We start from the raw sequence: 26,973 nt of genomic DNA, 5'->3' as shown, positions 1-26,973 counted from the left end.
CATGAAAGGAAGCTAGGCTAGCGAGCATTTTAGCCAGGTAGCCAAGGACAACTAAACTAAAAGGGTGTACTGTATGACAGAGTCATAGACCGCTTCCTCAACATGAACGAGAGGAGGAGGACATTGGCGTTTCTCTACATGTAGGGTGAGTCATGTTTTTTCTACTTTTCTACACACACACACACACACACACACACACACACACACACACACACACACACACACACACACACACACACACACACACACACACACACACACACACACACACACACACACACACACACACACACACACACACACACACACACACACACACACACACAGAAATCAGAAATCATGGACAGCCATATCATATCTAGCTTATGTTGATTGGACCAAATTGTTTTTGGTATCTTTAGTTGTCACTGTTAGACTAAGCAGAGGTGATTTGAAGATGTTGAAATGTTTTCATTGAAATGGTGCTGGAATAGTGGAGGCAGCTCCTGTTTTCTTTGCCTCTTGCGGGTAACTCTCTGTGGTTCTAAATCAATAGTTGTTTTGTAGTCCGAAAATGTCAGAAACATGAATTTTCTTAGACAATGCTGTAGGTCATGTAAATCAAATCAAATCAAATTTTATTGGTCACATACACATCGTTAGCAGATTATATTGCGAGTGTAGCAAAATGCTTTTGCTTCTAGTTCCGACAGTGCAACAATATCTAACAAGTATTATCTAATAATTCCACAACAAATACCTAATACACACACATATAAGTAAAGGAATGGAATAAGAAAATATAAATATATAGATGAGCAATGACAGAGCAGCATAGGCAAGATGCAGTAGATGCTTTAAAATATAGTATATACATATGAGATGAGTAATGCAAGATATGTAAACATTATTAAAGTGGCATTATTAATGTGACTAGTGTTCCATTTATTAAAGTGGCCAATGATTTCAAGTCTATATGTAGGCAGGTAACATCACAAAATTGTTTGTTACATGGAATATGCTTTGTGGACTTCAACAGAAAGTTGTTGCTCTCTGGTTTTGTGATTAAACAAAGGTGTGGTTGAATTTATTCTGCCACAGTGTCTTATTGTCTAGGCCTATATATCACAGTGGCAAGGTTTATGAACTAACAGGTTATAGAGCAAACAACGCAATTATCACAACACCTAGGTTGTATAGCTTATTTATTTCTGCCTTTTCTGTCGATGATGTTACCTACGCACAGCTACTGTAGAAACGAATTGGGTTTATTTTGGACAGATTTTGGCGAGAGTGAAACTTCTCTCTTCGCCTCTTATTCTCTGACTGAGCTTCCTCCGCTCACCATATTTGGGAATGAAAATTCCAACCGGATGCTACAGATTTAAACATCCGGTGAAACATCTGTCTCTTTGTTCTATCATCTGTGGGCACCATCGAATAGGCGGCGCCTACTTCCCAAATGGGCAAGAGTCAAACGATCTACACTTGTCATTTGACAAACCTTGCTTCTCGAGTTGGATTGACATATTGCTTAACCAATCGCCATGGTGTTCGCTGTGGTGGCCCTTCCCCCTCCGATGACGTGGTGTTACTGTTATAATTTTTGTCGGATAACAGGACGAAAGCTACTGTACTGAGGTGAGATGCTACAGTGTTGCACTATTGGGGTCAACAGTAGAGCAAACGTTCGTTCAAAAATATACCAGATTTCTCTGCTGATTTACAAGGTATTGCTATGAAAATCCGGGTTTGCCATTTTAGTTGCCTTCGAATATGAACGGTTCTGTAATTCAATGTTGTTGTTGTTGTTGTTGTTTTTTTTAGCTGTTAGCCATTTAGCTAACGTTGGCTAGTAGCTCAGCCCCTTTATTTGAATGGCAAAACTCCAGGATTATACAGTCTCTTAATGCTAGGCGTTGTTTTGGAATCGAGAAGCATACAGCAATATCCTGGTAAAGATCCTTTTATAATAGCGTGTATTAATACCACATAGACATATACTTTGGAATTATTGTTGATTCCTCCTATTAGGCTACTGGCTTTAATGAATACACTTTGACATTCCTACCCTATAGTTACGTACGAGTAGAAATATAAGAGAGGCATTCTTATCTCCGTGTTGATAACACACACACACACACACACACACACACACACACACACACACACACACACACACACACACACACACACACACACACACACACACACACACACACACACACACACACACACACTGTACCTCTGTAGCACACAACATGTAACGTTAGCTACTAACCCAATAATGCATTTCCTTAGTGTCCCTGTTCTACCAGTCCTTGACCCAGTGCGGTAGTAGAATGTCTCGGGAACAGCTGGTGGTAGAGAGGGCAAGGAGGGCCTTCCAGACCGGTATGTCGAAACCCCTGAAGTTCAGAGTTCACCAGCTTAAGAACCTGCACCGTTTCATCACAGAGAGACGCAAGGACATTGCAGACGCTGTCAATAAGGACCTTAACAAGGTGAGCGTTAGAGTAGCGTCCCAAATTACACCCTAGTCCCTTTATAGTGCACTACTTTAGAGCCCTGGGTCCTGGTCAAAAGTAGCACACTATAAAAGGGAATAGGTTACCATTTGAGAGTTTAATTTGACAACTTACATAAAGGTATCCTTTAAGGGGGTTGTAAATGGTTTATAAGTAGTTTTTAGAATAAGTTAATATGTAGTCTGGACATCTAATTATAACCCACTTGTGTTAACCTACTGTAGAGCACTCTGTGACAATGTTTTTGTAAAAATGGCTATATGACTGTCTGACTGACTGATTGTTGTAATGGTGTGTCCTTCACCTGCTGCAGACTGAACACAGCACAGAGTTGTTTGAGACCCTGGGTCTGGAAGGGGAGATCGACGTGGCTGTGGAGAGGCTAGCAGAATGGGCTGCCCCTCGGCCTGTAGAGAAGAGCCTCCTCACCATCTTAGACGAGGTAAGACAAGATAAACATTGGAGGGTCCCAAATGGCAGCCTATTCCCTATATTGTGCACTACTTGTGACCAGGGCCCATCGGACCTCATTGTCTGTCTCTACCTAAATGTATTTTTATGTCCTGTAATCTCATTACATAAAATACAGCTTAGAACGTTTACATTTAAAAAATAAAAAAAAGTTAAGAACAAATTCTTATTTATAATGACGGCCTAGGAACAGTGGGTTCCGAGGCTTTACCTTGTTCAGGGGCAGCTCATGGATTCGATCCAGAAACCTTTCGCTTACTGGCCCAACTGTCTAACCACTAGGCTACCTGCCACCCCTACAGAACATATGAAGGATGGGGAATCATGGATTAAAAACATAGTCTTCGTCTTGTCACAGGTATACATCCAGCCAGAGCCTCTGGGAGTGGTCCTCATCATCGGGGCCTGGAACTATCCCTGGGCAGTGACCCTCCAGCCCCTGATCGCGGCTATTGCTGCAGGTACTGTAGTAGAAAACGTAATGGAGGTGGTTTTGTGTGTTAACAATGCTCGCGTGATGAATAACCTTGCCTGAGACTTGGAAACTTGTGTTAGCTCCCCAAGCTAATGCCTATGCTTTACCTCAGCAGGCTAGCATAGAGCTAATGCCTAGGCTTTACCTCAGCAGGCTAGCATAGAGCTAATACCTAGGCTTTATCTCAGCAGGCTAGCATAGAGCTAATGCCTATGCTTTACCTCAGCAGGTTAACATAGAGCTAATGCCTAGGCTTTATCTGAGCAGGCTAGCATAGAGCTAATGCCTAGGCTTTATCTCAGCAGGCTAGCATAGAGCTAATGCCTATGCTTTACCTCAGCAGGTTAACATAGAGCTAATTCCTAGGCTTTATCTCAGCAGGCTAGCATAGAGCTAATGCCTAGGCTTTACCTCAGCAGGCTAACATAGAGCTAATGCCTAGGCTTTATCTCAGCAGGCTAGCATAGAGCTAATGCCTAGGCTTTACCTCAGCAGGCTAACATAGAGCTAATGCCTAGGCTTTATCTCAGCAGGCTAGCATAGAGCTAATGCCTATGCTTTACCTCAGCAGGCTAGCATAGAGCTAATGCCTAGGCTTTACCTCAGCAGGCTAACATAGAGCTAATGCCTAGGCTTTACCTCAGCAGGCTAACATAGAGCTAATGCCTAGGCTTTATCTCAGCAGGCTAACATAGAGCTAATGCCTAGGCTTTATCTCAGCAGGCTAGCATAGAGCTAATGCCTAGGCTTTATCTCAGCAGGCTAACATAGAGCTAATGCCTAGGCTTTATCTCAGCAGGCTAACATAGAGCTAATGCCTAGGCTTTATCTCAGCAGGCTAGCATAGAGCTAACACAGTCTTGTAACTGTTAGGGTTGCGTCAATCGAATCTGGTATCAGGATAAGTATGACACTGAGTCACCGATTGTATGCTATGTATTTTTTATTAGCTAAGCAATAAGTGGTAAATGCAATTTTCGTATATACGGCTCTCTGTCCCACCTCGCAGGGCAAACAGAGAACTGACTTGTTCCTGACAAAGATATTATAATATACTGACAGAAGTAATTCCTGCTTCCGAGCCGGCCTGTCAGAGTAGAGACTGGGCGTGGTTTAAACTCACCCAGCCTATCGTTGATTGTTGGCGCCCGAGCTGGTCCCAGCCCCCGGGCGCTTCAGCGGTCAGTCGTTGAAGTTGTGTAGAATATCTATGCGCCCATGCTCGATACAGTTATCTCACACCTGGCTCCTGTTATCTAACAAAAGACCGTTTGTTACCGACACTACGTTCTGTATGTGTCCGTTTTCATGTTATTCTGTATTTTTCCATCACGAGAAAGGTCCATGGCCCTGAAACTGTTGACAATGTCTCAAGTCAGCCATGTTGCATAACACATACATCCACACAAGCCAACAGCAGATCATATTCAATCACATATGTGGTAACGGGCTATAGTGCATAACACAGAATCCTCACATAACGTTGTTATGATTACACATTCACTGTCTAATACCACCTCTCTTCTGCATCCCTCCATCCCTCCCTCATCCCTCCATCCATCCCCCCATCCCTCCATCCATCCCCCATCCCTCCTTCATCCCTCCATCCCTCCCTCATCCATCCCTCCCTCATCCATCCCTCATCCATCCCTCCCTCATCCATCCCTCCCTCATCCCTCCCTCATCCCTCCATCCCTCCCCCATCCCTCCATCCCTCCCTCCCTCATCCATCCCTCCCTCATCCATCCCTCCCTCATCCATCCCTCCCTCATTCATCCCTCCCTCATCCATCCCTCCATCCCTCCCTCATCCATCCCTCCCTCATCCATCCCTCCTCATCCCTCCCTCCTCATCCCTCCCTCCATCTCTCCCATCTCATCCCTCCCATCCCTCCCATCTCTCCCATCTCATCCCCTCCTCCCATCCATGCATCCCTCATCCCTCCCTCCCCATCCCTCCCTCCCATCTCTCCCTCCCTCATCCCTCCCTCCCATCTCATGCATCCCTCCCTCCTCACCCATCCCTCCCTCCCATCTCTCCCTCCCTCATCCCTCCATCCCTCCCCCATCCCTCCTTCATCCCTCCATCCCTCCCTCATCCATCCCTCCCTCATCCATCCCTCCATCCCTCCCTCATTCATCCCTCCCTCATCCATCCCTCCTTCATCCCTCCATCCCTCCCTCATCCATCCCTCCCTCATCCATCCCTCCCTCATCCATCCCTCGATCCCTCCCTCATCCATCCCACCCTCATCCCTCCCTCCATCTCTCCCATCTCATCCCTCCCTCCCTCCCTCCCATCTCATGCATCCCTCCATCCCTCCCTCACCCATCCCTCCCTCCCATCTCTCCCTCCCTCCCATCTCATGCATCCCTCCATCCCTCCCTCACCCATCCCTCCCTCCCATCTCTCCCTCCCTCATCCCTCCCTCCCATCTCATGCATCCCTCCCTCACCCATCCCCCTCCCTCCCTCCCTCATCCCATCCCCTCCCTCCCATCCCTCCCTCCTCCCTCCCATCTCATGCATCCCTCCATCCCTCCCTCACCCATCCCTCCCTCCCATCTCTCCCTCCCTCATCCATCCCACCCTCATCCCTCCCTCCATCTCTCCCATCTCATCCCTCCCTCCCTCCCATCTCATGCATCCCTCCATCCCTCCCTCACCCATCCCTCCCTCCCATCTCTCCCTCCCTCCCATCTCATGCATCCATCCCTCCCTCACCCATCCCTCCCTCCCATCTCTCCCTCCCTCATCCCTCCCTCCCTCCCATCTCATGCATCCCTCCATCCCTCCCTCACCCATCCCTCCCTCCCATCTCTCCCTCCCTCATCCCTCCCTCCCTCCCATCTCATGCATCCCTCCATCCCTCCCTCCCTCCCATCTCATGCATCCCTCCCTCCCATCTCATGCATCCCTCCATCCCTCCTCACCCATCCCTCCCTCCCATCTCTCCCTCCCTCATCCCTCCCTCCCATCTCATGCATCCCTCCATCCCTCCCTCCCTCCCATCTCATGCATCCCTCCATCCCTCCCTCCCATCTCATGCATCCCTCCTTCCCTCCCTCACCCATCCCTCCCTCCCATCTCTCCCTCCCTCCCATCTCATGCATCCCTCCATCCCTCCCTCACCCATCCCTCCCTCCCATCTCTCCCTCCCCTCATCCCTCCCTCCCTCCCATCTCATGCATCCCTCCATCCCTCCCTCACCCATCCCTCCCTCCCATCTCTCCCTCCCTCATCCCTCCCTCCCTCCCATCTCATGCATCCCTCCATCCCTCCCTCACCCATCCCTCCCTCCCATCTCTCCCTCCCTCATCCCTCCCTCCCATCTCTCCATCCCATCCCTCCCTCCCATCTCTCCCTCCCTCCCATCTCTCCATCCCATCCCTCCCTCCCATCTCTCCCTCCCTCATCCCTCCCTCCCATCTCTCCCTCCCTCATCCCTCCCTCCCATCTCTCCATCCCATCCCTCCCTCCCATCTCTCCCTCCCTCATCCCTCCCTCCCATCTCTCCATCCCATCCCTCCCTCCCATCTCTCCCTCCCTCATCCCTCCCTCCCATCTCTCCATCCCTCAGGTAATGCTGCTGTGGTTAAGCCGTCAGAGGTCAGCTCTCATTCAGCCAAGGTCATGGAGGAACTGCTCTCTCTCTACCTGGACAAGGTCACTTCACTAGCATCAAATCCCTATCAGATGCATGTTTACTCCTTTACACAGAAACCCTTTGACCTATTCTACATTTACCCCAACAGGCTCCTGAACAGCTTCTATCCCCGAACCATAAGACTGCTAAATTGCTAACTAAATAGTTAACAAAATGGCTACACAAACTATCTGAGGTGTCCATTGTAATTTTATTCTTATTTTTTTTGCATTGTCTCTACGCACACTCACATGGCTCCTACACACTGTCACTCCAACACACACACAAACACACACTCCATCATCTGCTCACACACGCATAATATGCATTTATACTGACTCTACACATACACACACACTTACAATCATCATATACTGTACACTCCTGCTACTCTGTTTATCACATAACCTGATGTCTCTTTCCCCCTATACATACAGTATCTACCTCCATCACTCCAGTATCCCTGTACATACAGTATCTACCTCCATCACTCCAGTATCCCTGTACATTGTTAATATGGTACCGACCCTGTGTATAGTCACCTTACCCCTATACATATCTACCTCCATCACTCCAGTATCCCTGTACATTGTTAATATGGAACTGACCCTGTATATATTCTGCTTACTTACGTTTCTCGAGTTATACTTCTATCTTGGTGAAACATTTTGTTGTTACAGCCTGAATTCAAAATGGATTAAATAAATAAAAAATTCTCACCCATCTACACACAACACCCCATAAAGACAAAGTGCAAACATGTTTTGTTTTTTTCGATTTTTTTTGCAAACGTATTGACAATGAAATACAGATATCACATTGACATAAGTATTCCCACCCTCGAGTCAGTCCTTTGTAGAAGCACCTTTAACAGCGATTACAGTCTTTCTGGGTGAGTCTCTAAGAGCTGTCCACACCTGGATTGTGCAACATTTCCCCATTATTAATTTCAAAATTCTTCAAGCTCTGTCCAATTGGTTGTTGATCATTGCTCGATAGCCGTTTTCATGTCTTGCCATAGATTTTCAAGAAGATTTATGTCAAAACTCGGCCTGTCAGTAACATTCACTGTCTTCTTGGTAAGCAACTCCAGTGTAGATTTGGCCTGGTGTGTTAGGTTTTTATCCTGTTGAAAGGTGAATTAATCTCCCAGAGTCTGGTAGAAAGCAGACTGAACCAGGTTTTCCTCTAGGATTTTGTCTGTCCTTACCTCCATTCTGTTTCTTTATTATCCCGATTACAAGCATACCCATAACATGATGCAGCCACCACTATGCTTGATCATATGGAGAGTGGGACTCAGTAATGTGTTGTATTGGATATGCCCCAAACATAACACTTTGTATTCATGACAAAAAGTGAATTGCTTTGCCATATTTTTTGCAGTATTACTTTAGTGCCTTGTTGCGAACAGGATGCATGTTTTGGAACAGACTTCCTTGTTTTCACTCTGTCAATTAGGTTAGTATTGTGGAGTAACTACAATGTTGTTGATCAGTCCTCAGTTTTCTCCCATCACAGCCATTAAACTCTGACTTTAAAAAAATTACAATTGGTCTCATGGTTAAATCCCTGAGCAGTTTCCTTCCTCTCCGGCAACTGAGTTAGGTAGGACGCCTGTATCTTTGTAGTGACTGTGTCACACCCTGGCCTTAGTTATCTGTGTTTTCTTTATTATTTTGGTTAGGCCAGGGTGTGACATGGGTGATTTATTGTGTTTCGTCTTGTCTAGGGGTTTATTAGATTTATGGGGTTGTGTTTAGTAGAGTTGTCTAGGAAAGTCTATGGTTGCCTGGAGTGGTTCTCAATCAGAGGCAGGTGTTTATCATTGTCTCTGATTGGGAACCATATTTAGGCAGCCATATTCTTTAGGTCTCTTGTGGGTGATTGTTCCTGTCTCTGTGTTTTGCACCAGTTAGGACTGTTTTGGTTTTCCACGTTTTCTTATTTTGTATAGTGTTCACGGTTTCATCTTCCATTAAAGATGTTTATAAATAACCATGCTGCATTTCTGGTCCTCCTCTCCTTCCCAGGAAGAAAGCTGTTACAGTCTGGATGTATTGATACACCATCCAAAGTGTAGTTAATAAATTCACCCATGTTCATAAGGAAATTCAATTTCTGCTTTTTAATTATTATTATTATTATTATTTTATTTTTTACCCATCTACCAATAGGTGTCCTTCTTTTGCAGGAAAATCTCCCTGGTCTTTGTGGTTGAATCTGTGTTTAAAATTCACTGCTCGACTGAGGGACTTCATAGATAATTGTATGTGTGTTGTACAGAGATGAGATAGTCATTCAGAAAAACATGTTAAACACTATTGCATACAGAGTGAGTTCATGCAACATATTACGTGACCTTTTTAAGCAAGGCTTTACTCCTGAACTTATTGAGGTATCGCCATAACAACGGGGTTGAATACTTATTGACTCAAAACATTTCAGCTTTTTATTTTTTTATTAATCAGTAAAAAAATAGAACAAACATATTTCCACTTTGACATTGTAGGGCGTTGTTGTTGTTGTTGTTGTTTGTAGGCCAATCAAATCCATTTTAAATTCAGGGTGTAACAACAAAAGGTGGGGAAAGTCGAGGAGTGTGAATCCTGTCTGAAGGCCACTGTGTTTCCTTTCAATTCTCATTTCAAACCCTCTTGTGTCGTAGGCTTCTGTTCATGGTGAGAGGAAACTGAAGTTTGTGTGTGTGTGTGTGTGTGTGTCCTCCCCAGGAGCTGTACCCTGTAGTGTGTGGGGGTGTCTCAGAGACCCAGGAGTTGCTGCGTCAGCGTTTCGACCACATCTTCTACACAGGGAACAGCACTGTGGGTAAACTGGTGATGGAGGCCGCAGCCCGACACCTCACCCCTGTGACCCTGGAGCTGGGGGGGAAGAGCCCCTGTTACATCGATAAGGACGTCGACCTCAGAGTTGCGTGCCGGTCAGTGGCAGACTGCCCCATATTCCTTGAGAGTTATTCGATCTGTGTCATTTTGTCCCTGGTCATCTAAAATCTTGGAAATTGTATATTGTGGGCAGCGTCACTGCAACAGCTCAAGGACTGTTACAAATGAGAACAGCTCAAAGATCGTTTCATACTTTACTCAGATGAGAACAGCTCAAAGACCATTTCATACTTTACTCAGATGAGAACAGCTCAAAGACCATTTCATACTTTACTCAGATGAGAACAGCTCAAAGACCATTTCATACTTTACTCAGATGAGAACAGCTCAAAGACTCAGATGAGAACAGCTCAAAGACCATTTCATACTTTACTCAGATGAGAACAGCTCAAAGACCATTTCATACTTTACTCAGATGAGAACAGCTCAAAGACTCAGATGAGAACAGCTCAAAGACCATTTCATACTTTACTCAGATGAGAACAGCTCAAAGACCATTTCATACTTTACTCAGATGAGAACAGCTCAAAGACTCAGATGAGAACAGCTCAAAGACCATTTCATACTTTACTCAGATGAGAACAGCTCAAAGACCATTTCATACTTTACTCAGATGAGAACAGCTCAAAGACCATTTCATACTTTACTCAGATGAGAACAGCTCAAAGACCATTTCATACTTTACTCAGATGAGAACAGCTCAAAGACTCAGATGAGAACAGCTCAAAGACCATTTCATACTTTACTCAGATGAGAACAGCTCAAAGACTCAGATGAGAACAGCTCAAAGACATTTACATTACATTACATTTAAGTCATTTAGCAGACCATTTCATACTTTACTCAGATGAGAACAGCTCAAAGACCATTTCATACTTTACTCAGATGAGAACAGCTCAAAGACTCAGATGAGAACAGCTCAAAGACCATTTCTTACTTTACTCAGATGAGAACAGCTCAAAGACTCAGATGAGAACAGCTTTGAGGTCTTTGAGCTGTTACTTTACTCAGATGAGAAGCCCATTTACTCCTCTGTGTTTCCCCAGGCGTATCACCTGGGGGAAGTTTGTGAACTGTGGTCAGACGTGCATCGCCCCAGACTACATCCTGTGTGAACCCAGCATCCAGGACAGAGTGGTGGAGGAGATCAGGAAATGCATCATGGTATCATGTACAGCATAGATTATACAAATGAGTTGGAATAGAAATGGTGGCAGAATGGGGCTTACACATACAGTAGGGTAATTAACATTCCACTACTTCATCTGACCCAGAGTACAAGGAGTGGTACGTTAGCTCAGAACCGGTGTTGACTCCAGACCACTCATACAGAACCTTTATCCGGCAACTAAGATCAATGTCACGTCTGTTCTTAAACAAGTCAACAGCTGTAATTCACTTCCTCTAAGTTCTATTTAATTGTTTATTTAACTGGGCAAGTCAGTTATTTACAATGATGGCATACCAGGGAAACAGTGGGTTTAACCGCCTTGTTCGGGGGCAGGGATGACACATTTTGACCTCGTCAGCCCAGGGATTCGATCCAGCAACCTTTCGGTTACTGGCCCAACGCTCTAACCACTAGGCTCCTGCTGCCCCCCTGTTCTTAAAGAAGTTGATAGCAGCTGTAATTCACTCAGTGCCTGTAGAAAGTCGACACCCCCTTGAACTTGTTTTACAACATATCTACACACCCTACTCCACATTCAAATCTACACACCCTACTCCACATTTAAATCTACACACCCTACTCCACATTTCAAATCTACACACCCTACTCCACATTCATATCTACACACCCTACTCCACATTCAAATCTACACACCCTACTCCACATTTAAATCTACACACCCTACTCCACATTCATATCTGCACACCCTACTCCACATTCAAATCTACACACCCTACTCCACATTTAAATCTACACACCCTACTCCACATTTAAATCTACACACCCTACTCCACATTTAAATGTGTTTTCCATCATATCTACACACCCTACTCCACATTCAAATCTACACACCCTACTCCACATTTAAATCTACACACCCTACTCCACATTCATATCTACACACCCTACTCCACATTCAAATCTACACACCCTACTCCACATTTAAATGTGTTTTCCAACATATCTACACATCCTACTCCACATTTAAATCTACACACCCTACTCCACATTTAAATCTACACACCCTACTCCACGTTTAAATCTACACACCCTACTCCACATTTAAATCTACACACCCTACTCCACATTTAAATCTACACACCCTACTCCACATTTAAATCTACACACCCTTCTCCACATTTAAATGTGTTTTCCATCATAAGTCGCTCTGGATAAGAGCGTCTGCTAAATGACTTAAATGTAAATGTAAAATGATATCTACACACCCTACTCCACATTCAAATCTACACACCCTACTCCACATTTAAATCTACACACCCTACTCCACATTCAAATCTACACACCCTACTCCACATTCAAATCTACACACCCTACTCCACATTCAAATCTACACACCCTACTCCACGTTTAAATCTACACACCCTACTCCACATTCAAATCTACACACCCTACTCCACGTTTAAATCTACACACCCTACTCCACATTCAAATCTACACACCCTACTCCACATTTAAATCTACACACCCTACTCCACATTTAAATGTGTTTTCCATCATATCTACACACCCTACTCCACATTCAAATCTACACACCCTACTCCACAATTAAATCTACACACCCTACTCCACATTCAAATCTACACACCCTACTCCACATTTAAATGTGTTTTCCAACATATCTACACATCCTACTCCACATTTAAATCTACACACCCTACTCCACATTTAAATCTACACACCCTACTCCACATTTAAATGTGTTTTCCAACATATCTCCTCATCCTACTCCACATTTAAATCTACACACCCTACTCCACATTTAAATCTACACACCCTACTCCACATTTAAATGTGTTTTCCATCATATCTACACATCCTACTCCACGTTTAAATCTACACACCCTACTCCACATTTAAATCTACACACCCTACTCCACGTTTAAATCTACACACCCTACTCCACATTTAAATCTACACACCCTACTCCACATTTAAATCTACACACCCTACTCCACATTTAAATCTACACACCCTACTCCACATTTAAATCTACACACCCTACTCCACATTTAAATGTGTTTTCCATCATAAGTCGCTCTGGATAAGAGCGTCTGCTAAATGACTTAAATGTAAATGTAAAATGATATCTACACACCCTACTCCACATTTTCAAAGTAAAATAAAACTTGTTTTACAACATATCTACACACCCTACTCCACATTCAAATCTACACACCCTACTCCACATTCAAATCTACACACCCTACTCCACGTTTAAATCTACACACCCTACTCCACATTCAAATCTACACACCCTACTCCACATTTAAATCTACACACCCTACTCCACATTTAAATGTGTTTTCCATCATATCTACACACCCTACTCCACATTCAAATCTACACACCCTACTCCACAATTAAATCTACACACCCTACTCCACATTCAAATCTACACACCCTACTCCACATTTAAATGTGTTTTCCAACATATCTACACATCCTACTCCACATTTAAATCTACACACCCTACTCCACATTTAAATCTACACACCCTACTCCACATTTAAATGTGTTTTCCAACATATCTACACATCCTACTCCACATTTAAATCTACACACCCTACTCCACATTTAAATCTACACACCCTACTCCACATTTAAATGTGTTTTCCATCATATCTACACATCCTACTCCACGTTTAAATCTACACACCCTACTCCACATTTAAATCTACACACCCTACTCCACGTTTAAATCTACACACCCTACTCCACATTTAAATCTACACACCCTACTCCACATTTAAATCTACACACCCTACTCCACATTTAAATCTACACACCCTACTCCACATTTAAATCTACACACCCTACTCCACATTTAAATCTACACACCCTACTCCACATTTAAATCTACACACCCTACTCCACATTTAAATCTACACACCCTACTCCACATTTAAATCTACACACCCTACTCCACATTTAAATCTACACACCCTACTCCACATTTAAATCTACACACCCTACTCCACATTTTCAAAGTAAAATAAAATTCTGGAACATTTTCCAAATTAAGAAAAAAAAACTGAAATATGATAATTGGATAAATCCAACCCCCTTGAGTTAATACTAGATGTCAAAATTGCTCAGGTTCAGTAAATTTGTTTGGGGATCATTAATGGACAGTGTTATTTAAACCTTGTCTCTGATTTTTATTTTAAGCAGATTTATGTCTGAACTGAGACCACTCAGGAACACTCGACACTGCTTTTGCATAAACATTTGTGTAGTTGTCCCGTAGAAAAATACAACTCTAGAGACTGAGGTGGGGTTTTCCTCAAACTTTTTACCTGGGCTCTGCTCCTTTTCATATCTATTTTCATCCTGACAAACTCCCCAGTCCCTGCCGGTGACAAGCATACCCATAACATGATGCTGCCACCACCACAATACTGGTAAATAGAGGGGAGAAAAGTATAATTCCATTCCTTTTTATGTTAAGGAAAAACCTTCAAGAGGGAGCAGACTTTCACTAGGCCCTATAGCTGCATTTGAATGATCATTCACAATCGTGTATTTTACCTTTGGGCTGGTGTTAGGAGTTTTATACGGACGACCCAAAGTCCTTCGAGGACTACGGACGCATCATTAACCAGCGCCACTTCCAGAGGGTGATGTCACTGCTCGAGGGGAGTACTGTGGCCATCGGAGGAGACAGCGACCAGTCACAATGCTATATAGGTACGTTAACGAGGCCCCTGTAGGCTGCGTGTGTTATTTCTCAAGTTTGTAGTATTCACGAGCCTTCCCTTCCTGCCCCTTTGTGTCGGCTCACTGTGTGTGTTATTGTGTTATTTCTCAATGTGCGCGTGTGTCCAGGCCCCACGGTGCTGAAGGACGTGACAGGGGGCTCCAAGGTGATGCAAGAGGAGATCTTTGGTCCCCTGCTCCCTATTGTCACTGTTAGTGGAGTGGACGAGGCTATACAGTTCATCAATGAGAGAGAGAAGCCTCTGGCCCTCTACGTGTTCTCACCTGACAACAAGGTAAAGACCATAGAAGTCAAATCAAAGCTAAGGTCTGTAAGATTAAACTAATGCAACTTTAACTAATGAAACGTATCCATATTAATGAATATGACCTACGCTAAATACTAAGTTAGTGTCTCTCTGTCTCTCTCCCTCTGACTCGCTGTCTCTCTCCCTCTGACTCGCTGTCTCTCTCCCTCTGACTCGCTGTCTCTCTCCCTCTGACTCGCTGTCTCTCTCCCTCTGACTCGCTGTCTCTCTCGCTTCCTCTCTCTCCCTCTCTGTCTCCCTCTCTCTCCACCTCCCTCCCTCTCTCTCCACCTCCCTCCCTCTCTCTCTCTCCCTCTGACTCGCTGTCTCTCTGTCTCTCTCCCTCTGTCTCTCTCCCTCTGACTCTCTGTCTCTCTCCCTCTGACTCGCTGTCTCTCTCCCTCTGACTCGCTGTCTCTCTGTCTCTCTCCCTCTGACTCGCTGTCTCTCTGTCTCTCTCCCTCTGACTCGCTGTCTCTCTCCCTCTGACTCGCTGTCTCTCTCCCTCTGACTCGCTGTCTCTCTGTCTCTCTCCCTCTGACTCGCTGTCTCTCTCCCTCTGACTCGCTGTCTCTCTGTCTCTCTCCCTCTGACTCGCTGTCTCTCTCCCTCTGACTCGCTGTCTCTCTGTCTCTCTCCCTCTGACTCGCTGTCTCTCTGTCTCTCTCCCTCTGACTCTCTGTCTCTCTCCCTCTGACTCGCTGTCTCTCTCCCTCTGACTCGCTGTCTCTCTGTCTCTCTCCCTCTGACTCGCTGTCTCTCTCCCTCTGACTCGCTGTCTCTCTGTCTCTCTCCCTCTGACTCGCTGTCTCTCTGTCTCTCTCCCTCTGACTCTCTGTCTCTCTCCCTCTGACTCGCTGTCTCTCTCCCTCTGACTCGCTGTCTCTCTCCCTCTGACTCGCTGTCTCTCTCCCTCTGACTCGCTGTCTCTCTCCCTCTGACTCGCTGTCTCTCTCCCTCTGACTCGCTGTCTCTCTCCCTCTGACTCGCTGTCTCTCTCCCTCTGACTCGCTGTCTCTCTCCCTCTGACTCGCTGTCTCTCTCGCTTCCTCTCTCTCCCTCTCTGTCTCCCTCTCTCTCCACCTCCCTCCCTCCCTCTCCCTCCCTCTCTCTCTCTCTCTCCCTCTGTCTCTCTCTGTCTCTCCACCTCCCTCCCTCTCCCTCCCTCTCTCTCTCTCTCTCCCTCTGTCTCTCTCTGTCTCTCCACATCCCTCCCTCTCTCCACATCCCTCCCGCTCTCTCCACATCCCTCTCTACACCTCCTTCTCTCCTCTCTATCTCCATCTCCCACCCTCTCTGTCTCCCTCTCTCCACCTCCCTCTCTCTCCCTCTCTCTCCCTCCCTCTCTCCACTTCCCTTTCTCTCCACCTCTCCCCACCTCTTTCCCCCTCCCCTTCTCACCCTCTCTCCCCCCTTCTCACCATCTCTCCCCTTCTCACCCTCTCTCCCCACTTCTCCCTCTCTTTCCCCCTCTTTCTCTCCCTCCACCTCTCTCTCCCCCTCTCTCTACCTCTCTCCCCCTCTCTCTCTCTCCCTCTCTCTACCTCTCTCCCCCTCTCTCTCTCCCTCCACCTCTCTCTCCCCCTCTCTACCTCTCTCCCTCTCTCTCCCCCCTCTCCCTCTCTCCACCTCTCTCTCCCCCTCTCTCTACCTCTCTCTCCCCCTTTCTCTACCTCTCTCCCCCTCTCTCTCTCTCCTCCACCTCTCTCCCCCTCTCTCTCTCTCTACCTCTCTCCCGCTCTCTCTCTCTCCCCCTATCTACCTCTCTCCCCCTCTCCCCCTCTCTTTCCCCCTCTTTCCCTCTCTTTCCACCTCTCTCTACCTCCCTCCCTCTCCCTCTCTCTCTCTCTCTCTCTCTCTCTCTCTCTCTCTCTCTCTCTCTCCCCTTCTCACCCTCTCTCCCCCTCTCCCTCTCTTTCCCTCTCTTTCCACCTCTCTCTACCTCCCTCCCTCTCTCTACCTCCCTCCCTCCCTCTCTCTCTCTCTCTCTCTCTCTCTCTCTCTCTCTCTCTCTCTCTCTCTCTCTCTCTCTCTCTCTCTCTTTCCCCCCTCTCTCCCTCTCTCTCTCTCTCACTCTCCCTCTCTTTCCACCTCTCTCTACCTCCCTCCCTCTCTCTCTCTCTACCCCTTTCTCCCTCTCTTTCCCCCTCTCTCCATCTCTCTCCACGTCTCTCTACCTCCCTCCCTCTCTCTCCCCCTCCCTCTCTCTCCTCCTCCCTCCCTCCACCTCTAGTTGATCAGGAGGGTGATAGCAGAGACTTCTAGTGGGGCCCTAGTGGCCAATGACTGTCTGGTCCACTTCACTGTCAGTGCTCTCCCCTTCGGAGGGGTGGGTAAGTTAACACACACACACACACACACACACACACACACACACACACACACACACACACACACACACACACACACACACACACACACACACACACACACACACACACACACACACACACACACACACACACACACACGCACGCACACACACACACACACACACACACACACACACACACACACACACATATGATACTGATAAGTGTGTTATGTGTGTGTCTTAATAGCACCCTTGTTAGTACCTGACCTGACCTTGTGTGTGTGTGTGTGTGTGTGTGTGTGTGTGTGTGTGTGTGTGTGTGTGTGTGTGTGTGTGTGTGTGTGTGTGTGTGTGTGTGTGTGTGTGTGTGTGTGTGTGTGTGTGTCCCTCCCCCAAGGTAACAGTGGTATGGGACGCTACCACAGCCAGCACGGCTTTGACCAGCTCAGCCACCTGCGTGCCTGTCTCATTAAGAAGCTCAACCTGGAGGATGCCAACGCCATGCGTTACCCGCCCCACACGGCTAAGAAGCTGGGCTGGGCACGCTTCTTCCTCCTGAAGCGGGTCAACCTGCGCCGGCTCAGACGCATGGCACTACTGGCCCTGTTCTCTGCCATGGCTGCCTTCATAGTACAGGTCAGATAGACTATAGTACAGGTCAGATAGACTATAGTACAGGTCAGATAGATAGACTATAGTACAGGTCAGATAGACTATAGTACAGGTCAGATAGATAGACTATAGTACAGGTCAGATAGACTATAGTACAGGTCAGATAGACTATAGTACAGGTCAGATAGACTATAGTACAGGTCAGATAGATAGACTATAGTACAGGTCAGATAGATAGACTATAGTACAGGTCAGATAGACTATAGTACAGGTCAGATAGACTATAGACCTGTACTATAGTCTATAGTACAGGTCAGATAGACTATAGTACAGGTCAGATAGACTATAGTACAGGTCAGATAGATAGACTATAGTACAGGTCAGATAGATAGACTATAGTACAGGTCAGATAGACTATAGTACAGGTCAGATAGACTATAGTACAGGTCAGATAGACTATAGTACAGGTCAGATAGATACACTATAGTACAGGTCAGATAGACTATAGTACAGGTCAGATAGACTATAGTACAGGTCAGATAGACTATAGTACAGGTCAGATAGATACACTATAGTACAGGTCAGATAGACTATAGTATCAGACTATAGTACAGGTCAGATAGACTATAGTACAGGTCAGATAGACTATAGTACAGGTCAGATAGATAGACTATAGTACAGGTCAGATAGTAGATAGACAGTACAGGTCAGATAGACTATAGTACAGGTCAGATAGACTATAGTACAGGTCAGATAGATAGACTATAGTACAGGTCAGATAGACTATAGTACAGGTCAGATAGACTATAGTACAGGTCAGATAGACTATAGTACAGGTCAGATAGACTATAGTACAGGTCAGATAGATAGACTATAGTACAGGTCAGATAGATAGACTATAGTACAGGTCAGATAGATAGACTATAGTACAGGTCAGATAGACTATAGTACAGGTCAGATAGACTATAGTACAGGACAGATAGACTATAGTACAGGTCAGATAGATAGACTATAGTACAGGTCAGATAGATAGACTATAGTACAGGTCAGATAGACTATAGTACAGGTCAGATAGACTATAGTACAGGTCAGATAGACTATAGTACAGGTCAGATAGATAGACTATAGTACAGGTCAGATAGACTATAGTACAGGTCAGATAGACTATAGTACAGGTCAGATAGACTATAGTACAGGACAGATAGACTATAGTACAGGTCAGATAGATAGACTATAGTACAGGTCAGATAGATAGACTATAGTACAGGTCAGATAGACTATAGTACAGGTCAGATAGACTATAGTACAGGTCAGATAGACTATAGTACAGGTCAGATAGATAGACTATAGTACAGGTCAGATAGACTATAGTACAGGTCAGATAGACTATAGTACAGGTCAGATAGACTATAGTACAGGTCAGATACACTATAGTACAGGTCAGATAGACTATAGTACAGGTCAGATAGACTATAGTACAGGTCAGATAGACTATAGTACAGGTCAGATAGACTATAGTACAGGTCAGATAGACTATAGTACAGGTCAGATAGATAGACTATAGTACAGGTCAGATAGATAGACTATAGTACAGGTCAGATAGATAGACTATAGTACAGGTCAGATAGACTATAGTACAGGTCAGATAGATAGACTATAGTACAGGTCAGATAGATAGACTATAGTACAGGTCAGATAGATAGACTATAGTACAGGTCAGATAGATAGACTATAGTACAGGTCAGATAGATAGACTATAGTACAGGTCAGATAGACTATAGTACAGGTCAGATAGACTATAGTACAGGTCAGATAGACTATAGTACAGGTCAGATAGATAGACTATAGTACAGGTCAGATAGATAGACTATAGTACAGGTCAGATAGATAGACTATAGTACAGGTCAGATAGACTATAGTACAGGTCAGATAGACTATAGTACAGGTCAGATAGATAGACTATAGTACAGGTCAGATAGACTATAGTACAGGTCAGATAGACTATAGTACAGGTCAGATAGACTATAGTACAGGTCAGATAGATAGACTATAGGTCAGATAGATAGACTATAGTACAGGTCAGATAGACTATAGTACAGGTCAGATAGACTATAGTACAGGTCAGATAGACTATAGTACAGGTCAGATAGATAGACTATAGTACAGGTCAGATAGATAGACTATAGGTCAGATAGATAGACTATAGTACAGGTCAGATAGATAGACTATAGTACAGGTCAGATAGACTATAGTACAGGTCAGATAGACTATAGTACAGGTCAGATAGACTATAGTACAGGTCAGATAGACTATAGTACAGGTCAGATAGATAGACTATAGTACAGGTCAGATAGATAGACTATAGTACAGGTCAGATAGATAGACTATAGTACAGGTCAGATAGACTATAGTACAGGTCAGATAGATAGACTATAGTACAGGTCAGATAGACTATAGTACAGGTCAGATAGACTATAGTACAGGTCAGATAGACTATAGTACAGGTCAGATAGACTATAGTACAGGTCAGATAGACTATAGTACAGGTCAGATAGACTATAGTACAGGTCAGATAGATAGACTATAGTACAGGTCAGATAGACTATAGTACAGGTCAGATAGACTATAGTACAGGTCAGATACACTATAGTACAGGTCAGATACACTATAGTACAGGTCAGATAGACTATAGTACAGGTCAGATAGATAGACTATAGTACAGGTCAGATAGATAGACTATAGTACAGGTCAGATACACTATAGTACAGGTCAGATACACTATAGTACAGGTCAGATAGATAGACTATAGTACAGGTCAGATAGATAGACTATAGTACAGGTCAGATAGATAGACTATAGTACAGGTCAGATACACTATAGTACAGGTCAGATACACTATAGTACAGGTCAGATAGACTATAGTACAGGTCAGATAGATAGACTATAGTACAGGTCAGATAGATAGACTATAGTACAGGTCAGATAGATAGACTATAGTACAGGTCAGATAGACTATAGTACAGGTCAGATAGATAGACTATAGTACAGGTCAGATAGATAGACTATAGTACAGGTCAGATAGATAGACTATAGTACAGGTCAGATAGACTATAGTACAGGTCAGATAGACTATAGTACAGGTCAGATAGATAGACTATAGTACAGGTCAGATAGATAGACTATAGTACAGGACAGATAGACTATAGTACAGGTCAGATAGATAGACTATAGTACAGGTCAGATAGATAGACTATAGTACAGGTCAGATAGACTATAGTACAGGTCAGATAGACTATAGTACAGGTCAGATAGATAGACTATAGTACAGGTCAGATAGATAGACTATAGTACAGGTCAGATAGACTATAGTACAGGTCAGATAGATAGACTATAGTACAGGTCAGATAGATAGACTATAGTACAGGTCAGATAGATAGACTATAGTACAGGTCAGATAGACTATAGTACAGGTCAGATAGACTATAGTACAGGTCAGATAGATAGACTATAGTACAGGTCAGATAGACTATAGTACAGGTCAGATAGACTATAGTACAGGTCAGATAGACTATAGTACAGGTCAGATAGACTATAGTACAGGTCAGATAGACTATAGTACAGGTCAGATAGACTATAGTACAGGTCAGATAGATAGACTATAGTACAGGTCAGATAGACTATAGTACAGGTCAGATAGATAGACTATAGTACAGGTCAGATAGATAGACTATAGTACAGGTCAGATAGACTATAGTACAGGTCAGATAGACTATAGTACAGGTCAGATAGACTATAGTACAGGTCAGATAGACTATAGTACAGGTCAGATAGACTATAGTACAGGTCAGATAGATAGACTATAGTACAGGTCAGATAGATAGACTATAGTACAGGTCAGATAGACTATAGTACAGGTCAGATAGACTATAGTACAGGTCAGATAGACTATAGTACAGGTCAGATAGATAGACTATAGTACAGGTCAGATAGACTATAGTACAGGTCAGATAGATAGACTATAGTACAGGTCAGATAGACTATAGTACAGGTCAGATAGACTATAGTACAGGTCAGATAGACTATAGTACAGGACAGATAGATAGACTATAGTACAGGTCAGATAGATAGACTATAGTACAGGTCAGATAGACTAGACTAGACTATAGTACAGGTCAGATAGATAGACTATAGTACAGGTCAGATAGACTATAGTACAGGTCAGATAGACTATAGTACAGGTCAGATAGATAGACTATAGTACAGGTCAGATAGACTATAGTACAGGTCAGATAGATAGACTATAGTACAGGTCAGATAGACTATAGTACAGGTCAGATAGACAGGTAGATAGACTATAGTACAGGTCAGATAGACTATAGTACAGGTCAGATAGATAGACTATAGTACAGGTCAGATAGACTATAGTACAGGTCAGATAGATAGACTATAGTACAGGTCAGATAGACTATAGTACAGGTCAGATAGATATAGTACTATAGTATAGTACAGGTCAGATAGATCAGATAGATAGACTATAGTACAGGTCAGATAGACTATAGTACAGGTCAGATAGTACAGGTCAGATAGATAGACTATAGTACAGGTCAGATAGATAGACTATAGTACAGGTCAGATAGACTATAGTACAGGTCAGATAGATAGACTATAGTACAGGTCAGATAGACTATAGTACAGGTCAGATAGACTATAGTACAGGTCAGATAGATAGACTATAGTACAGGTCAGATAGATAGACTATAGTACAGGTCAGATAGACTATAGTACAGGTCAGATAGATAGACTATAGTACAGGTCAGATAGACTATAGTACAGGTCAGATAGACTATAGTACAGGTCAGATAGACTATAGTACAGGTCAGATAGATAGACTATAGTACAGGTCAGATAGATAGACTATAGTACAGGTCAGATAGACTATAGTACAGGTCAGATAGATAGACTATAGTACAGGTCAGATAGACTATAGTACAGGTCAGATAGACTATAGTACAGGTCAGATAGACTATAGTACAGGTCAGATAGACTATAGTACAGGTCAGATAGACTATAGTACAGGTCAGATAGACTATAGTACAGGTCAGATAGACTATAGTACAGGTCAGATAGACTATAGTACAGGTCAGATAGACTATAGTACAGGTCAGATAGACTATAGTACAGGTCAGATAGATAGACTATAGTACAGGTCAGATAGATAGACTATAGTACAGGTCAGATAGATAGACTATAGTACAGGTCAGATAGATAGACTATAGTACAGGTCAGATAGATAGACTATAGTACAGGTCAGATAGACTATAGTACAGGTCAGATAGACTATAGTACAGGTCAGATAGACTATAGTACAGGTCAGATAGATAGACTATAGTACAGGTCAGATAGATAGACTATAGTACAGGTCAGATAGACTATAGTACAGGTCAGATAGACTATAGTACAGGTCAGATACACTATAGTACAGGTCAGATAGACTATAGTACAGGTCAGATAGACTATAGTACAGGTCAGATAGATAGACTATAGTACAGGTCAGATAGATAGACTATAGTACAGGTCAGATAGATAGACTATAGTACAGGTCAGATAGATAGACTATAGTACAGGTCAGATAGACTATAGTACAGGTCAGATAGACTATAGTACAGGTCAGATAGACTATAGTACAGGTCAGATAGACTATAGTACAGGTCAGATAGACTATAGTACAGGTCAGATAGACTATAGTACAGGTCAGATAGACTATAGTACAGGTCAGATAGACTATAGTACAGGTCAGATAGATAGACTATAGTACAGGTCAGATAGATAGACTATAGTACAGGTCAGATAGACTATAGTACAGGTCAGATAGACTATAGGTCAGATGTTTAATTGAAATAATATGTCAAACAAGATGTGCATTTTGTCCGAGGGGATAACAACATTAATTTAAAAAATGTTTTTCAATGGTAATTAGACCATATCCCCAAGGTGCCATGTACATGTGGTCACGAAGCCTCCAATCACAAGGTTTTAGTTGATCAAAACATCTCTGTGTTGGGAGATGTAAAATTGAGGATGCAAGACACTGCAACACTTAACAAATTATTAATTTAACTAGGCAAGTCAGTTAAGAACAGATTCTTATTTACAATGACGGCCTACCGGGGAACAACTGCCTTGTTCGGGGGCAGAATGACAAATTTTTACTTTGTCAACTCTGGGATTCGATCCAGCAACCTCTCGGGTTACTAGTCCAACGCTCTAAGCACTAGCCTACCTGCCGCCCCAAACTATAAACTCAGATTTCTAAATATATATCCTGGTAACTGCTGTTCCCTTATTTTTCAGGGGGGGTTCAGACTGAGTTTGCTAATAGGCCTTCCTGCTCTAGTTTTTAATCAATGGTTTAGAGAGCCAATGGCACTCTATTCCCTATGTAGTGCACTACGTTTGACTAGACCCTGGTCAAAAGGGGAATAGGGTGCCATTCTGGACATATCCCATAAGTGGATACTACGAAACAGTTGAGATCTCCACAATAGATCCCTGTCTTAGCTCGGCTACAGCCCCTCCTACTCCTACTTAAATACCATAGTGGCCTGTGTGAGGGCAGAGGGAGGGACTGGAGCGTCTCGGTCCTGACTGGTTTAAATAACGACAACCTCTCAGTGACCGGTGATCCAAGGAAGAGAGAGGAGATATAGGGTCCATCACAAATGGCACACTATTCCCTATTTAGGCACACTATTCCTCTCTAAACCACTGATTAAAAACTGGTGCCATTTAGGATGCTGACTTTTGTCCCACCAGGTTCTAGTCAAATCAGATGTTAGTCACATGGTTAGCACTTATTGGTCATGGTTAGCAGATCTTATTGGTCAATGGTTAGCAGATGTTATTGGTCACATACACATGGTTAGCAGATGTTATTGGTCACATGGTTAGCAGATGTTAAACCACTGATTAAAAACTGGTGCCATTTTAGGATGCTGACAAAGATGTTATTGTTTGTTGGTCCCAGATGTTATTGGTCACATAACATGGTTACTGTTATTGGTCACATGGTTAGCAAATCAGATGTTATTGGTCACATGGTTAGCAGATCTTATTGGTCACATGGTTAGCAGATCTTATTGGTCACATGGTTAGCAGATGTTATTGGTCACATACACATGGTTAGCAGATGTTATTGGTCACATGGTTAGCAGATGTTATTGGTCACATACACATGGTTAGCAGATGTTATTGGTCACATACACATGGTTAGCAGATGTTATTGGTCACATGGTTAGCAGATGTTAATGGTCACATGGTTAGCAGATGTTATTGGTCACATGGTGAGGAGATGTTAATGTGAGTGTAGTGAACTGCAGCTTGTTGGCCGAATAAGGTGTTTTTTCAAATGAAAACAGTTTATTAATACAATTTAAATGATTATCTCGAAAGAATCCCAGCTATTGTTTTTCAATTAGCTATTTGTGTGTCTAAATGCTAACTGAGTGCTTATATTTTGTCTCTTGAATCCATCCTGGAAAGTACATTTTCACAGAGATGGCAAGATACATTATGAGAACATTCCCTCTCTTAACTCCCACAGCTCCATAGAATGGTGTCCATCCCAAATTACACCCTATTCCCTACATAGTGCACTTCTTTTGGTCAGGGCCCATAGAGCTCTGGTCAAAAGTTGTGCACTATATAGGGAATAGGTTGACAATGTGGACAGAACCCTTGTGCTCCCAACACAAGAATTGCTTTGTCTCCTTCAGACAATGTTTGGTGTTGTTGAGGAAATCTAAACACACAACACTAGAAACATGATCTACAGCCCCCTTTAATTACCCAGCATGCATCATGCTTCACTAAATAAGGCCTTTGTTTTGGGTCCTCTGGTACCTCTACACATATCTGTCTTTGTAGTTTGCCGTACCCCTGTTGATTGTCATATTCATTGTTGTCCTGTTTGTGAAAAGTGATGATGGGAGACATTTTGTGCCTTGTGTTTCTTGCAGAGGTTCCTGCGGTGATGCTGATGTGGGGAAACTGTACGTGAGGCTCCACCATCTTGGACCCTGATTTAGACTTGTCGTGCTGGGGCAACAGTTATGTCTCAGCGTCAGTCATAAACATAGCAAAATTGCAATAGTTCATTTTAAATCGCAATTATTTAACTGTTTTTAAAACAAGGGTTATGAACCATTCATCATTTTAGAGGTGTTTATGATGCAAGTAAACCTGTATATTTGAGGTTATTTTTTTATTTCGTATCGTGTCCTACACATTTCATCTCTGTTGCATCTCTGTTGCACTGTTGCAAATGGGATTGTAACCTCAATGGAAGACTGAGTACCAGGCATTTGCATTATTCCTGGGAATTTCCTAAAGGAGTGCAACTGTTTTGTACTGTAAAGAATGTGCCTCTTGTTTTTATACTGATTTATGTCAACAGTACTTTATGTTTAGTATAAAAAGAAAAGTTGCCTGCCTTATATACTGTCTTAACATTAACAATGAGATGATCAGTTTTTTTATTTAAGATATTAAAATGACATTTAGGCATAGCTGTGAAATTATATATAATAAGACTGTGAAGAGTTATTCATTTCAAATAAAAAGTTATCTTGTTTATGGGTATTTATTACACTTCTTCGATGTCACTTTTTAACAACAAAAAAAGTGTATATTTAGCAAAAGAAAACATTTCATACAACATTCTGTTATTTTACTAGTGTAACTTCATGAATAAAATTCCGGGATATTGTAGGACTAACCATATGGCCATTTCGTAGCTCAATTTTCCATTTGTATAAATGCAAAAAAAACGTCTACCTAGTTACCTAGTGA

The 26,973-nt window shown here is 43.4% G+C and overlaps 1 protein-coding gene across 3 annotated transcripts; it reads left to right on the top strand.

Moving 5' to 3' along the window:
• The first annotated feature begins 1,134 nt into the window (after nucleotides 1–1,134).
• On the top strand, nucleotides 1,135–26,755 carry LOC123992472 (aldehyde dehydrogenase family 3 member A2-like). 3 transcript variants are annotated; one of them, XM_046293634.1, is made up of 12 exons: nucleotides 1,135–1,620; nucleotides 2,281–2,483; nucleotides 2,821–2,949; nucleotides 3,337–3,439; nucleotides 7,033–7,118; nucleotides 9,831–10,039; nucleotides 11,051–11,168; nucleotides 14,742–14,883; nucleotides 15,022–15,188; nucleotides 17,434–17,533; nucleotides 17,912–18,150; nucleotides 26,142–26,755. In XM_046293634.1, the coding sequence occupies exons 2-12, from the start codon at nucleotides 2,322–2,324 to the stop codon at nucleotides 26,154–26,156; spliced, it is 1,470 nt and encodes a 489-aa protein (XP_046149590.1). In that variant the 5' UTR covers nucleotides 1,135–1,620; nucleotides 2,281–2,321; the 3' UTR covers nucleotides 26,157–26,755. The 3 variants fall into 3 exon arrangements, with proteins under 3 accessions (XP_046149590.1, XP_046149589.1, XP_046149588.1); XM_046293633.1 differs by having other exon boundaries at nucleotides 1,573–1,709; XM_046293632.1 differs by lacking the exon at nucleotides 1,135–1,620 and adding an exon at nucleotides 1,740–1,934.
• The last annotated feature ends 218 nt before the right edge of the window (nucleotides 26,756–26,973 follow it).

Source organism: Oncorhynchus gorbuscha, linkage group LG13 (assembly GCF_021184085.1).
Source record: "Oncorhynchus gorbuscha isolate QuinsamMale2020 ecotype Even-year linkage group LG13, OgorEven_v1.0, whole genome shotgun sequence".
Taxonomy (NCBI): domain Eukaryota; kingdom Metazoa; phylum Chordata; class Actinopteri; order Salmoniformes; family Salmonidae; genus Oncorhynchus; species Oncorhynchus gorbuscha.
Note: the sequence above shows the minus strand (reverse complement) of the source record. Positions and strands in the feature narration are given on the sequence as shown.

Coding starts and splice junctions, on each gene's coding strand:
- LOC123992472 (XM_046293632.1), top strand. CDS start 1,889: ATGCTAGGCGTTGTTTTGGAATCGAGAAGCATACAGCAATATCCTG. Junction 2,950..3,336: donor TCCTCACCATCTTAGACGAG/GTAAGACAAGAT, acceptor GTCTTGTCACAG/GTATACATCCAGCCAGAGCC. Junction 3,440..7,032: donor GATCGCGGCTATTGCTGCAG/GTACTGTAGTAG, acceptor TCCATCCCTCAG/GTAATGCTGCTGTGGTTAAG.